This window comes from Hylobates moloch, unplaced genomic scaffold, assembly GCF_009828535.3.
Source record: "Hylobates moloch isolate HMO894 unplaced genomic scaffold, HMol_V3 SCAFFOLD_1, whole genome shotgun sequence".
Classification (NCBI taxonomy): domain Eukaryota; kingdom Metazoa; phylum Chordata; class Mammalia; order Primates; family Hylobatidae; genus Hylobates; species Hylobates moloch.
The window spans coordinates 8288002-8302636 of record NW_026652276.1 but is presented as its reverse complement, the minus strand read 5'-3'; the positions used below and the strand labels follow the sequence as shown (position 1 = coordinate 8302636).

Below are 14635 nucleotides of genomic sequence, written 5' to 3'. Positions count from 1 at the left end.
GAGCTCGTGGTGAGTGCCAGTTGCTTCCCTGCCTCCTGCCCACTGGCCCTGGTGTGAGGCACCACCCAGATGAGGAGAGGCTGTGGGATGGAGGTCCAGGGCTCTGCCTGGAGCCCCCCTGCCTGGTGTCCTGGCCACATCAGCTCATTTGCTGTGGGACTGTGAGCAGGCCCCTCAGCCAGGTTTGTCAGGTTGTGGAGAAGCTGAATGGAGCAGATAATCTAGAAAACACCCGGTGGATTGCGGAGACATTCTTTGCACCTCGCCCATGTTAGCCAAACTGCCCCTTGTTCTATCAGCTGCTGTGTGTGTGTAAGCCAGAGTCTACCCTCTTTTCCATTTGAGAAATCATGTCTGCATGTCTCCAGTATGTCTCCTTTTTCACCATGATTTCTCAGAGATCACTCCCTGTGGTTTAATAACCCCCTGGGCTAATTCTTCCCAGGACATGGGAGGACATTTTGTCTGGCTTGACCACTCATTTGGAGTAGCAAGGTATTTTCTCATTTCTCTTGGAAGATCATGTACTTGAATCAAGAATAGAAGCCAAAGTTGTTCTTTCAAATAGAATTTTAAAGCTTTTTTTTTTCCTTAACATATAAACGTAAGACTTTATTTTTATTTATTTATTTATTTTTAAAATGGCGTCACACTCTTGTCACCCAGGCTGGAGTGCAGTGGCGTAATCTCGTCTCACTGCAAATTCCACCTGCCAGGTTCACGCCATTCTCCTGCCTCAGCCTCCTGAGTAGCTGGGACCACAGGTGCCCGCCACCCCACCCGGCTAATTTTTTTGTATTTTTAGTAGAGACAGGGTTTCACTGTGTTAGCCAGGATGGTATCCATCTCCTGACCTCATGATCCGCCCACCTCAGCCTCCCAAAGTGCTGGGATTACAGGCGTGAGCCACCGCGCCCGGCCGACTTTATTCTTTTTTAATAGCTCATTTTTGGATTGGCAACACATGCACGTGGTACAGAAATCTTAAGGCTAAAAAGATATGAAGTGTTTCCCAGTCACTCAGAGGTCCTCTCAGTTAGAGGTGACTAATATTAGTGTTTTCTCTGTACCCATACTCTTCCTGCAATTGGCTTTTATCTATTAACAGTGTGTCCTAGAGGTTGTTCCATATAAGAACATGTAGAGTAGCTTCAGGCGTTTTAGTGGCTGCATAGTTTTCTATTATATGAATGTACTGTCATTACTGTAGCCAGTCTCTACCACCCTTATATTGATCAATATTTGTTTGGTTTCAAATATTTTGTCTTTATAGTGAATGTCGCCACAAATAACCTTGTATATACAGTATGTGATTTCTCATGTTGATACAGGAGAGGATAAATTTATAGAAGCATGGTTGATGAGACACAGGTGTATATTTTCAAGTCTGACGGATTTTACCAAATGGTTTCCATAGAGGTTGTATTAATTTTTGCCCCAGCGTATGAGAATCAGTAGACCATATTATAAAACATTTGATCTCTGTGAATCTGGTAGGTTAAAAAATGGGATCTCCTAATTTTAACTTGCATTTGCCTTATAAGACAGCGTTTTTTCATAAACATTGAAAATCCATTTCTAACACTGTGTTAACATAGTGCTGCCAGACTCTCATATTCATGCTTCATATTTCATATTCATATTCATGCTTCCACCTTTCTCTCCCTGTCTCTTGTACAGTTATGTTCTAACCAGATTTTGTGCAGGAGTCTGGGCAGCTCTGCACACTTTTCTTTTGAGTTATGTGGTTATGTGTTTTTGAGAAATTCCAAGTTCTGTATCCTTTTTGACTGAGGTGCAGCATTCACATGGAGGAGTGTACTCGTTACAGACGCACAGCTTGGTGCATGTTCCCGACCACGGAGAACATTGCAGCCCCCGGAAACCCTCTTGTGTGCCCCTCTTGTCAAAGCAGCTGCTAGGAGAAGCTAGCATCTAATACCATAGATTAGTTATGTCTGTTTTTTTAACTTTATGTAATGCATGAGGAGATTCAGAGTATATGTTGTCTTGTGTCAGGCGTATTTCTTTCGCTATTGTAAGATTCATTACATTGTTGCTTGTCTCCCAATGTATGAGTATAGTACAGTGTATTCACTGTAGGCCTGTTTAGAGTAGTGATGCTATGAACATTCTTATGCCTTGATGAGGAAGGTATGCGTTCGCATTTCTGTGGGATGCGTGGGTGGAATTGCTGAGTCACAGGGTATATATGAGTTCAGCTGTTTTCTGAAGTAGTTGCACCAAATTGCACTGTCACCAGCACTTGATAATATTTTGGCTCAGCCATTGTGAGAGATGTATCACCTTGTGGCTTTAATTTGTACTTCCCTGATGACTAATCAAATTGAGCACCAGGTCAGGTGCTTTATTGGCCATTTGTGAAATAACTATTCAAGTCTTTCATCCATTTTACTATTAGTTTGTCTGCTGTTACTGATTTTTGAGTTCTGTTAACCTTCAAGAGAATTCCAGCAGGTGTGTAAAAATTCAAATCTGTCTATGGCTGTTCTAGCCTGCCTCAGGATTCTGTGAGACATGCATTCACCATTTTATCCTCTCCTCCTCTGTGACATCACGTTTCTTTCTCCAGTCATCAAGCATCAAGATCTGAAGATATTTTCTCTCTCCAGTGTGTAGGTTTTCATGCAGTCACCTCTGATGCAGTTCTGCTCCTTCTCTTGGTGGGACGTCCTGTAGCCTGGCCTTTTGAATCCCTGGGATGTCATTTATTTGTCCTATCGAGTTCAGTTTATTGCCCTTTTTTTTTTTTTTTTGAGACAGGGTCTCACTCTGTTGCCCAGGCTGGAGTGCAGTGGTGCAGTCTTGGCTCACTGCAACCTCTACCTCCCAGGTTCAAGCGATCCTCCCAACTCAGCCTCCCAAGTAGCTGGGATTACAGGTGCACGCCACCACGTCCAGCTATTTTTTGTATTTTTAGTTAGAGATGGGGTTTTACCATGTTGGCCAGGCTGGTCTCGAACTCCTAACCTCAAGTGATCTACCTGCCTCGGCCTCCCAAAGTGCTGAGATTACAGGCGTGAGCCACTGCGCCCAGCCTTATTGCCCTGCTTTTGATCTGCAATTATCTTTTAAGTTGATTCAGGGGTGTGAACCGTTTCTTACTTTATACATTTGCTTGAAAAATATGAGCCATCTTTTAGTCTCCAAAGTCTTTTCTTTGTGAAGGCTGGATTTTGGAGATAGTTTCAGCTTTTTTACACCATTCCTTGGTTGCCAGTAGTTATGATACTGGCTGCAGTCCAGACATAGGGATGCTCTTAGTATTCATTAGAGCATCTCCCTGCAGCCTGCCACCTGCCCTGGTGGGTGGGGTGAGCAGCCAGGAAGGCATAGCCTGAGGGCCCGTATCTAGCCCCTGCATTCTCACCTGGGTCCTTCCTACCCATACTGTCTCCCAAATCAAGGGATTGAATAGGAAGTGCTGCTCAGAACATCCCCCAGAATCAGTCTCCCGAAGAGACTCACCCTCACCTACCAGGGGTTGGGCTGTGGCTGGTGTTAGGGGAGCAGGAGTAGGAGGGGAGCCAGAGGAGGAGGAGGCAGGCCCTTGCCTAAGGGGTGCCTGCTGGCTGGTGTAGGGGCTGGAGCTCACTAGGAGGGGTGTGCTGAGAAGATGGAGGCATGGCATGGAAGTGTGAGTCATGGCAAATCTCCTGTGTGCAGCTGGGGACTGACATAGAGAAGGCAGGCCCAGTTGTGTCTCCTCTGTGGGCAGCTAAGAAGGATGGATTCTGACTTACTTGGTGGGACTCTTCTGTGACATTTCTTGTGGTTTGGGAGAGTGGACTGTTGACACCAGAGCAGTCTCAAGAAAGATGCCCACATGGGAAAGGGGTCTCAGCAGTGTCAAATGATGACATCAAAGCTGAGGGCTTCGACCCCGAGGTAGCACTGATAGTGACAGTGCCCAGAACATTGTCAGGTTGCACCAACTGGCACCTCACAACAACAAGGCTAGGATGCGAGACTGCTCTTAATAGCTCCAGTTTTCAGATAGGGCAGTGGAGGCACAGGGCGGAGAAGCACCTGCTCTAAGTTACACAGCTAGCAAGGGCTTCAGACTCAGGGAATGTGCCAGGCCCTGTGCACATTTGGTCCTGTTCAGTCCCACCACAGCCCTGCAGGTTGCTTCTAGCATCACCTTTCTTGACGAGAAGCAAAGAAGGTCTGCCCCCATTTCCCAAATTTATCAGTGGCCAGGGTAGGATTCAGATCTGGGTCTGTCTCAGGCTTCTTCACAACAGAACAGGCACAAATAAGAATTTTTTTGTTGTTGTTGTTGTTCTGTTTTTTCCTCAGAAGCCAAAACCCAGGTTCTCTGACATTTATCTGTTGCTCAGTGTTTATTGGCTGCAAACGATAGCACAGGTGAAGGCAATGATGCCATTGGTCACTTGTATCATTAACTCACTGTCTTTAAACCTAATGCTTTTGTCTATAATTTGCTGCCTAGTAGTGCCCAATATCCACAAAGCAATTCTAGTACACCCTCTCCTTCAGTGTGTGGGTCAGGTGGGCCCAAAGATCCGTCTTCTCAAACGCTGTGGCTGAGTTCTGGAGCATAGTTGGCACTTCAGCTCGTAAAGGCTGCCGTGGGAGTAGTAGACTCAGGACCTAAAACATCTCCTTGTTGTCTTCTATAAATATCCTGTTGCATGACTCCTAATATAATCCCCAAGTTATGCAAAATAAGGTATATTATCTTTCTCTTGCTATATTTACTATGCTGACAAAAGTGTTCAAATATTAAAACTCACCCAGGGTGAACAGTTAGGGACGTGTGCTCAGACTTGATAGGTAGACGGGGTTGGTGCCGATGACTGATGCACCCACTCGGCCTTGGCAGCTCCCGGTCTCCCATGACCGTCCCTGAGTGGCTGTCCAGAGACTGCCTGAGTCCCACTCTCAGGGCCCACTTTGTTGTCTTCATGGCTGAGTCAGTGTGGGAAATAATGATCTGCCTGCCTCTCCCCACTGTGAGTTCTGTGAGGGGAGGAGCTTTGCTCACCATGTTCTCAGAATCCCCAGTCTAGAGGAGACACCTGGCAAGCATCTGCTGAGCCAGGGGGTGTCCTCTGGAGGGAGAGGGGCTGTTTATGGTGCTCTCAAGCTTGAACAGCAGCAGGGCAGAAGGCACATGGCCCCTCCGGGCCTGCCTTTGCTATCTCTCCTTCGCCCTCACTCTCTCCCAGCTCTGCTGCTTCCCACACCCAACCTGGCCCCAGGTGTTCTCCTACCAACCCAGGATATGTGGAAGAAGATGCAAACTATGCACTGGTGACCCAGTTCCATTTATCTCCTCTGCGGTGAAACTTAGTCACTGCAGAATCTCCCTGTAAAGCACTTTCTACGGTTTCTGAGCCAGAAACGTGGTCATTTAATAATTTAAATTGGGTATTCCTAAATTGGGTCTTCTTAATGTAAATTAAAGCTATGAGATGTGCCGAAATCTAAAAGTTAAATAACATATTTTGTTTTCGAATCCATGGGGAAGCAAGCATTTTCCTAACACTGTTGGTGAGAATGCAAAATGGTACAACCCCTGTGGGAATAATTTGGCAATAGCTAGCAAAATTACATGTGCATTTACTCTTTGTCAGGACAGTTCTACTTCTAGGAATTTACCCGAGAGATACACTGGTAAAAACAGGAAAAGATCCTTGTAAAGATAATTCATGGCAACACTATGAGAAATAGCAAAAGAATTTTAAACAGCACAGAATTCCCATTCATAGGGCGCTGGCTGAGTCCTATACAGTGGAGTACTGTGCCACTGCTGAAAGAATGAGGAAGCCCTGGATATTGCTAAGGAGTGATGGCCGGGATATGTAATTAAATGGAAAGGCAAAGGTGGAGAAAAGTGTCCATGTTACTGTTGACAAAGGGGACAATATGATATACATGTTTGCATGTATCTTAAAAATGGAAGGAGAAACCGTACTTTCTCTCTTTCTCTCTCTCTGTCTCTCTCTCTCTCTCTCTTTTTGGCAAAGCAACCTATGGGAACCAAGATAGAGGGGAGAGATATAAAAGCTAGATTTCTGAATCTACCTTGTCTGTAGATTTGACTTTGGAACTCCATCGGTGTAATATAATCATTATAAAACAAAATTAAGTAAAAGGTTATGACCCTTGAAAATTTTGATATACACTATCAATTTTTTCTCTAAAAAGTTTATATCCTGTTTACCTCCTGTCAGTACTTGAGGAGAACTCTTTTTCCCCCACGTTTGTCAGTACTGGATAGTCATCTTTTAAAACTTTGCCAATCCCATGGGCAAAAAATAGATTGCTATTTTCATTTGCATTCTCTGATGACTAGAGTGATTAAGCAGCTTTTTACTTGCTTATTATCCATTTTGTATTTCTTCTGTGAGGAAGTCCAAGCTAGAGCAATCAAACAACAACAAAAAAAGAAATAAAGGGCATCCAAATTGGAAAGGAAGAAGTCAAATTATCCTTGCTTGCAGATGATGTGATCTTACATTTGGAAAAACCTAAAGACCCCACCAAAAAAAACTATTAAAACTGATAAAATTCAGTAGAGTTGCAGGATCCAAAATCAATATGCAAAACTCAGTAGCATTTCTGTATGTACCAACAGTGCACAATATGGAAATCAAGAAAGTAATGCCATTTATAGTAGTTGCAAATAAAATACCTAGGAATTAACTGAAGAAGTGAGAGATTTCTACAATGAATACTACAAAACATTGATGCAAGAAATGGAAGAGAACACACAAAAAATGGAAAGATACTCCGCGTTCATGGACTGGAAGAATCAACATTGTGAAAATGTTCGTATTACCCAAAGCAATCTACAGATTCAGTGCAATTCCTATTAAAATACCAATGACATTCTTCACAGAAATGGAAAAAATAATTCTAAAATTTATATGGATCCAGAATAGCCAAAAGACCCAGAATAGCCAAAATTCTCCTGATGAAAAATTGGAGGAATCACATTTTCTGACTTCACATTATACTACAGAGCTGTACTAACCCAAAAGGCGTGGTGCTGGCATAAAAACAGACACAGAACAATGGAATAGAATAGAGAACCCAGAAATAAATTCATAGATCCACAGTGAACACATTTTTGACAAACATACCAAGAACATATACTGAGGAAAGAACAGTCTCTTCAATACGTGGTGCTGAGAAAACTGGTTATCCATATGCAGAAGAATGAAACTAGACTCCTATTTCTTGCCATATGCAAATATCAAATCCAAATGGATTAAAGACTTTAAGACCTCAAACTATGAAACTGAAAACATTGGGGAAACTTTCTAGGACGCTGGACTGGGCAAAGGTTTCTTGAGTAATTCCCACAAGCACAGGCAACCAAAGCAAAAAGTGGACAAATGGTTAACGCTCCTGCATTAGCAATGCAGGAAAAAAGCAGTGAAAAAAGCTCCTCTTTTTAACAAGTTAAAAAGTTCCTGCACAGCAAAGGAAACAGTCAACAAAGTGAGGAGACAGCCTACAGAATGGGAGAAAATATTTGCAAACTGCCAGGCGCGGTGGCTCACGCCTGTAATCCCAGCACTTTGGGATGCCAAGGTGGGTGGATCACAAGGTCAGGAGATCGTGACCATCCTGGCTAACACGGTGAAACCTCGTCTTTATTAAAAATACAAAAAATTAGCCGGGCGTGGTTGCTCACGCCTGTAATCCCAGCACTTTGGGAGGCCAAGGTGGGCGGATCACAAGGTCAGGAGATCGTGACCATCCTGGCTAACACAGTGAAACCTTGTCTCTACTAAAAATACAAAAAATTAGCTGGGCATGGTGGCGGGCACCTGTAGTCCCAGCTACTCGGGAGGCTGAGGCAGGAGAATGGCATGAACCCAAGAGGCGGAGTTTGCAGTGAGCCGAGATTGTGCCACTGCACTCCAGCCTGGGTGACAGAGTGAGGCTCTGTCTCAAAAAAACAAGACAAAACAAGACAAAAATTGCAAACTATTCCTCTGACAAGGGATTATAACCAGAATAAATTGGGAGCTCAAATAATTCAAAAGGGAAAAAATATAATCATCCACTTAAAAAATAGGAAAAGTAGACATTTCTCAAAAGAAGACATACATATGGCAAGTAGGTATATGAAAAAGTGCTCAATATCATTGATCATCAGAGAAATGCAAATAAAAATTACAATGAGATAATGTCTTACCCCAGTTACAGTGACTTTTATCCAAAAGACAGGCAATAACAAATGCTGGCGAGGATGTGGAGAAAAGGGAACTGTACACTGCTGGTAGGATTGTAAATTAGTACAACCACTATGGAGAACAGGAGGTTCCTCAAAAAAGCAAAAATACAATTCCTGTGCGATCCAACAATCCCACTGCTAGGTATATACCAAAAAGAAAGGAAATCAGTGTATTGAAGAGATGTCTGCACTCCTGTGATTATAGCAGCACTATTCGCAATAGCCAAGATTTGGAAGCAACCTAAGTGTTCATCGACAGACACATGGATAAAGAAAATGTGGTACATATACACATGGAGTACTATTCAGCCATGAAAAAGAATGAGATCCTGTCATTTGCAACAACATGGATGGAACAGGAGGACACTTAAGTGAAGTAAGCCAAGCACAGAAAGACGAACTTCACATGTTCTTACTTATTTGTGGGAGCTAAAAAAAAAAAAAAAAGAGAGAACAGTTGAACTAATGGAGATAGGCAGTAGATTGATGGTTACCAGAGGCTGGGAAGGGTGGTGGGGCTGGGGGGATGGTTAATAGGTACAAAAATGTAGTTAGAATAAACGAGATCTGTATTTGATAGCACAATGGGGTGACAACAGTTAATAATTTGCTGTACATTTAAAAATAACTCAGAGTATACTTGGATTATTTATAACACAGAGAAAGGATAAATCCTTGAGGCAATGGATACCCCATTTACTCTGTGATTATTCTGCCTGTATTAGAGTGTCTCATATGCCCCATAAATACATATACCTACCATGTACCCACAAAAAAAATAAAAATAGAATGTCGATGTATTTCTTTTGTGAAATGCAAGTTCATAGCCTTTTTTATATCAGGAAGATTTTTTTCTACTGATTGATAAGAACTCTTTATATATTATGGATATCATTTTCATTTGTTGATTATTACCAGGTCACAACTTTATTTCCAGTCAAGTTGTTCAGGTCCTGCCGAGTCTGATATTGAGGTTTTCTGCAAGAACATTTATATTTGATACATGCTCATGGTATTCTAGACTTACAGCTGAGCAGACTTCCCTCAACTGTTCAAATGCTGGCCATCACTGTGGGCTCCCTGAAGCAGTAGCAACTGTGTCTTCCACTGTTTGGAAAACAACAGTTGTTACTTCCTTTTTTATTTCCTGGGGCTTACTACTGTGTCTAAGTAGCAAGCAATTATAAATGTCCACTTAAATTGATTGCTGATGAACATATAAAAACTAAATCTCACTGTCTTTTTGGTTTGAGAACATTCTTATTTTTAATTTTTAGTGATCCTTGATAACATTTTTGTTTTCGGTTCAGTGTGAATACCTGAATGAAATAGTAATTTTTATGTCTATGTGAGGTCGGTTTTAAGAAAGCATTCATCGCTATCAGCACTTGCCTTTTGTTCATGGATCTGTTGAACCTGTTTCTTTCTCTAGGTCATAACTCCATGCAGGAAGCTCATCTTGTGTGCTGATAACAGAAAAGAAATGGAAGATTGGATTGCAGCATTAAAGACTGTGCAGAACAGGGAGCACTTTGAGGTTAAAAAAGAAAATACCCTTCTCCAAATGCCTCCTGTTGCCTCCCTCACCCCAGTGTCTGCTGTCTGAGTGTCTCCCACGTGCGGACCCACAGTCTGGAGCTCACATTCTTAGCATGTTCTTTATACAGTTAAAGCTTATTGCTTGTCCTCGCGGCAGACCTGTCCTTACAAACCTTCCTCCTCGCCTCTCTTGGATACTTTGTTTAATCTTGTCCATGTTACTGCATTTAACAATTTAAAAGAGAAGTCTTATCTTTGCCATCTTGGTTTCGTTCTTCCAGCCCACCCAGTACAGCATGGACCACTTCTCAGGGATGCACAATTGGTACGCCTGTTCCCATGCGAGGCCGACCTACTGCAATGTGTGCCGTGAGGCTCTGTCTGGGGTCACGTCGCACGGGCTGTCCTGCGAGGGTACGGATGTGCGTTTGTTACTCTGTCAGGAAAGGTGGCCTGGTATTTTACTTGATAAAGCCTTGGAAATCCAAACCCAGTCACCATAAATAAGCCATTGTCACCCATGCAGTCAGTCAAGGGCACAGCGATTTCTATGATGCCATTCTTGTCCATTTTACCTGCCGAAGAGTCCTTGATAAATCATTTTTTATAGTGCTCAGAGTGAAAAGAAGGGAAGCGGTGGGTGGCAAAAGGAGAAACGGGAAGCCTAGAGCACACAGAGGGAAAGGCACTGAAGGAACAGTGGTCGGCCCCTGTGTCTCACACTCTGCAGCCGGGGAAACGGGGCTGTGCATATATGGACTGAAAGTGTGTTACAGACTTTGAGGTCAGGGCTGCAGGGTTTGGGCAGGGGCATCCAGCCTGGTGGCAAAAGCAATGGGCTAGAGCAGGGCTTGTTAGCTATAGCCTGGACCACACCCTGCCTCTGCCTGTTTTTGTACAGCTCCCATGCTTCAGACTGGCTTTTAAATTTTTAAATGATTGGAAAAAATCAAAAGAAGAATCATATTTTGTGACACATGAAAATTACATGAAATTCAAATTTGTGTCCGTAAAAAAATATTGTCTTTGGCTGCTTTTGTGCTACATGACAGAGTTGAATAGTGGTGACGGAAGCTGGTTGCGACCTGCAGAGTCTCCACTGCTCACTCTGTGGCCTGTTACAGAAAGTTTACTGATCCCCAGCTTTCCCTGCTGCCGCCGGTCCCACCGCCATCAGCCTCTAAGCGTGTCACAGTAGTTCACTTATAAAATGGGAGTGCCATTGGTTCCTTCCTTGACTTTTCTGGAGCTGGATGGTTCTCACAACACTGCTCAGCATGGAAAGCTCCTGGCACAGACACAGCTTGTAGGCTCATGTGCCCCTTCTCTCACAGTGTGCAAATTTAAGGCCCACAAGCGCTGTGCTGTGCGTGCAACCAATAACTGCAAGTGGACCACACTGGCCTCGATCGGGAAGGACATCATTGAAGATGCAGATGGGGTATGTTAAGAAATACCACCCGTGGGGCCCTGAGCCAGGGTCCCCCACCTGCATGGCCCCATGCAAGCCTCCTCCCTGCCCTCCCCGCCACTGTTTCATTTGAGATGGTCACACTGGCATTGGGTGGCACAGTGGAAATTACATGCGGTCTCCGTGTGGTTGTCGCACCCCCGAGCTCCATCCTGTCTCTGTGAGTCTTGTTTGCACCTCCGACAGGTGCTGTGGGTAGATGGTACTTCACAGGCCCTGCCCTCCCTTCCCTCACTGGCTATGAGGGAAGGAGCTTGTTCTGGGAAGAATGCCTTGGCTGAGTTCACAACGAGCATTTCCATCTGAGGGCTCCTGGCTGCCCTGGACGTGGAACCTTGGGAGCGTCCTTAGTGCGTGCCTCTGTTTGGTTGCAGATCGCAATGCCCCACCAGTGGTTGGAAGGAAACCTACCTGTGAGCGCCAAGTGCACTGTGTGCGACAAGACCTGTGGCAGTGTGCTGCGCCTGCAGGACTGGCGCTGCCTCTGGTGCAAGGCCATGGTGAGTGTGGGCCCTGCGCCCGGGCTGGAGGGGAGGGCCTGCTCGCTGTTGTGCCCATGCGGGCCTTGTGGCTCCACATGATCTGCTGGATCCTGGTAAATTAATCCCAGAGGCCCCTCTGGCTGAGAGTGGGTTTTGAACTGTGGGTCATTCTCCTTCTTAGCTGTGTTTTGGGGTATTTCTTCCTTTTGAATTTATTCCTGCCTTTAGACACATGCAGATGTGTATTGTTATGACAGATGTCACCCCACATCATACGGCACTGTAGCTGGGTTGTGAGGGGTCACCTGGGACAGTTGAGCTGGCCACCTCTGTGGTGTGGAAGCAGGAAAGCTGTAGAGGCCCTTCGGAGCGGCGTTGGCTCTGGGCAGTGTTTACAGTGAGCACAGCCATGTGGAAGGGTGCAGCCCAGTGGCCTCCTGCCAGGTCCTGGGTCTCATTGTTGCTCTGGGTGGTGAGATATGCTTCCAGGGAGAGACTCAGGGAACCTCCATGTACTTGCTTCTGGGTTGGTCATTGTGAAGTGGCTGCTGCAGTCACTTGCCTAGCACATCGGGCTGCCAGGAGGAAGCCAAGACACAGGGGACACATAGAGGCACATGGCCCCAGAAGCCCTCACCCTCGTCCTGAAAGTTTGAGGTAGCTGTGGTCAAAGGGCCAGAAGGTTGGGTACAGGACTGTAGCTCACACGGTGTGAACCTTGACTGGCTTCTGCCTGGTGTTCCCATGTTAGGCCTTCTCAAGTGCAAAGCCAGGTCCCGGGGCCCCCGATGGGAGCAGGCCAGCCCAGCTCTGAAATCGCCTGCCTCCCCCACGGCAGCTCATCAGCTACAGGGCAGGAGGATTTCTGGTGTGTGTGAAGGAAGCCAGTGACCTTTGGTGATGGGGGGACTCTTGTTTCAGGTTCACACATCGTGTAAAGAATCCTTGCTGACCAAGTGCCCACTTGGCCTGTGCAAAGTGTCAGTCATCCCACCCACGGCTCTCAACAGCATCGACTCCGATGGTGGGTACCACACATGCTCATCCTTCTCATGCACGCCCACACGCTTCCTTCTCCACGCACTTTCTCCTCTCCAGCTCTGGAGTTGGTTATCTTGGTGAGATGTCAGCAAGAGGTCAGGCACAGCTGTGGGGGGTGCTGGAGGAGTTGCACAGAGCGGCACACGGCGCCCTGATTCTACAGCATTGCCCTTAGATGGGCCAGAGACCCGAGCCTGGCACTTGACGTGGAGGTGATGCTGTTGAGTGGCACCCAGGCTTAGACAGGCCTGAGACCCAAGCCTGGTGCTTGACGTGGAGGTGATGTTGTTGAGTGGAACCCAGGTCAGGGGCCTTCTCCGTCATGAGCTGTTGAAGCTGTGCTCCATCTCTGCCTAGCACATGCTGGCACACTGGCTTGTAGCTGCTCTCATGTCTGGCTGGGACATGGTGTCACCTGTTGACAAGTACTGATGGAAGGGGGGATGTGGGGTACATGGCTCAGAGGAGATCAAGAAGAGAAGACAGCAGAAAGGTGGCATTTAGACACCTTGTGAATGTGAGGTCAGATGGATGGGGCTCCCGGCCTCACACATGGAGAGTGGCTGTGGGGAACTGTTTGCTGACCTCCTGCTGACTTATAGGTGTGCACGTGTCAGGTGTGTGTCCTTTGGGGGGTCTGCTGCTGCTGATTTCATCAGTGGTGCCCTCAGCGTCTTCCGTGGCCTATATTTTTTCTTCTGTTAATTCTTGCGTCCAGGGTTCTGGAAGGCGAGCTGTCCTCCGTCTTGCACAAGCCCACTGTTGGTCTTCGTCAATTCAAAAAGTGGGGACAACCAGGGTGTGAAGTTCCTCAGAAGATTCAAACAGCTGCTAAACCCCGCCCAGGTCTTCGACCTCATGAACGGAGGCCCACACCTCGGGTAGGAAGCTTGTAAAATATATCTTTCTTGGAGTTTTAAAAATTGTGTAGATGGTGTGTGCTTGTTAAAAAAAAAAAAAAGATCAAAGACACGAAGTTTTAAATAGGAAAGAAAAGTTGAACTGCTTCCTTCCTAAATTGCACTTGCAGAGGTGCCCACTCTTAATAGAGGTGCATGGCCTTCCAACTTTGAACACAGTGTGCGCGTGCACACACGTACATACACCAATGTACACACACCCATGCACATGCATCTTTTGAGCCAATCAGGATTCTTCTTTACCTGCCATTGCACAAATGCCTTCTGTATGTGTCTGCATACAACGTTGTGGTTGTATTTTCTTTCATTTTTTAATTTATTTTTATCTATCTATCTATCTATCTATCTATCTATCTATCTATCTATCTATCTATCTATCTATCTATCTATCTATCTATTCTATCTAATCTATCTATCTGTGGGTGTATTTTCCTGGCATGACTCCTTCTTTGTAACGGCTGCCTAGCATTGAGGAAGAAGCTGTCCTGCAGGGAGGCCAGGAGGAGTGTTTGCTGAGAGGCACAGGAGGCTGCTCGGTGTGCAGGTGTTGCAAGGCAGGAACACACAAGGGCGGTGTTGGGCCGGAGCGATTTCCACTGTTCATCAGCAGCACAGAGATTAGACTGTTCCTCTCTTGCTGGAGAGCCAATGTGTGTTCTTTGTAGTTTTGTACTTTTCATAAGTTTGTAGAAAACGTTTGCTTTTGTGAATTTTGCCATTGAACGAATTTCTTCCTTTGGAAGCATCAGTTCCAGGTCGGAGCTCTAAGAGGACTTGCCAGCACTGCCGGAGATTGTCCAGGATACTCGTAGTGGGAAGTGCCTGCAGAACCTGTGGTCTGGCCTATATTTCTCTGGGAGGAGTCAGTGGGGTCTGTGTATTAGGAGCCAGGGGCTACTCTGATGTGAACCTCGGCCAGCTCCCTGTGTGCCCTTGGCGAACA

At 45.6% G+C, this 14635-nt stretch overlaps 1 protein-coding gene across 1 annotated transcript in view; it reads left to right on the top strand.

Moving 5' to 3' along the window:
* DGKD (diacylglycerol kinase delta) overlaps positions 1 to 14635 on the top strand; it is an 86362-nt gene that overhangs the window by 35457 nt on the left and 36270 nt on the right. The window contains exons 3-8 of the mRNA XM_032753746.2: positions 9672 to 9776; positions 10060 to 10192; positions 11113 to 11219; positions 11624 to 11749; positions 12653 to 12755; positions 13491 to 13653. Coding sequence (XP_032609637.1) covers positions 9672 to 9776; positions 10060 to 10192; positions 11113 to 11219; positions 11624 to 11749; positions 12653 to 12755; positions 13491 to 13653 — 737 coding nt within the window. The remainder of the gene's footprint in view (positions 1 to 9671; positions 9777 to 10059; positions 10193 to 11112; positions 11220 to 11623; positions 11750 to 12652; positions 12756 to 13490; positions 13654 to 14635) is intronic.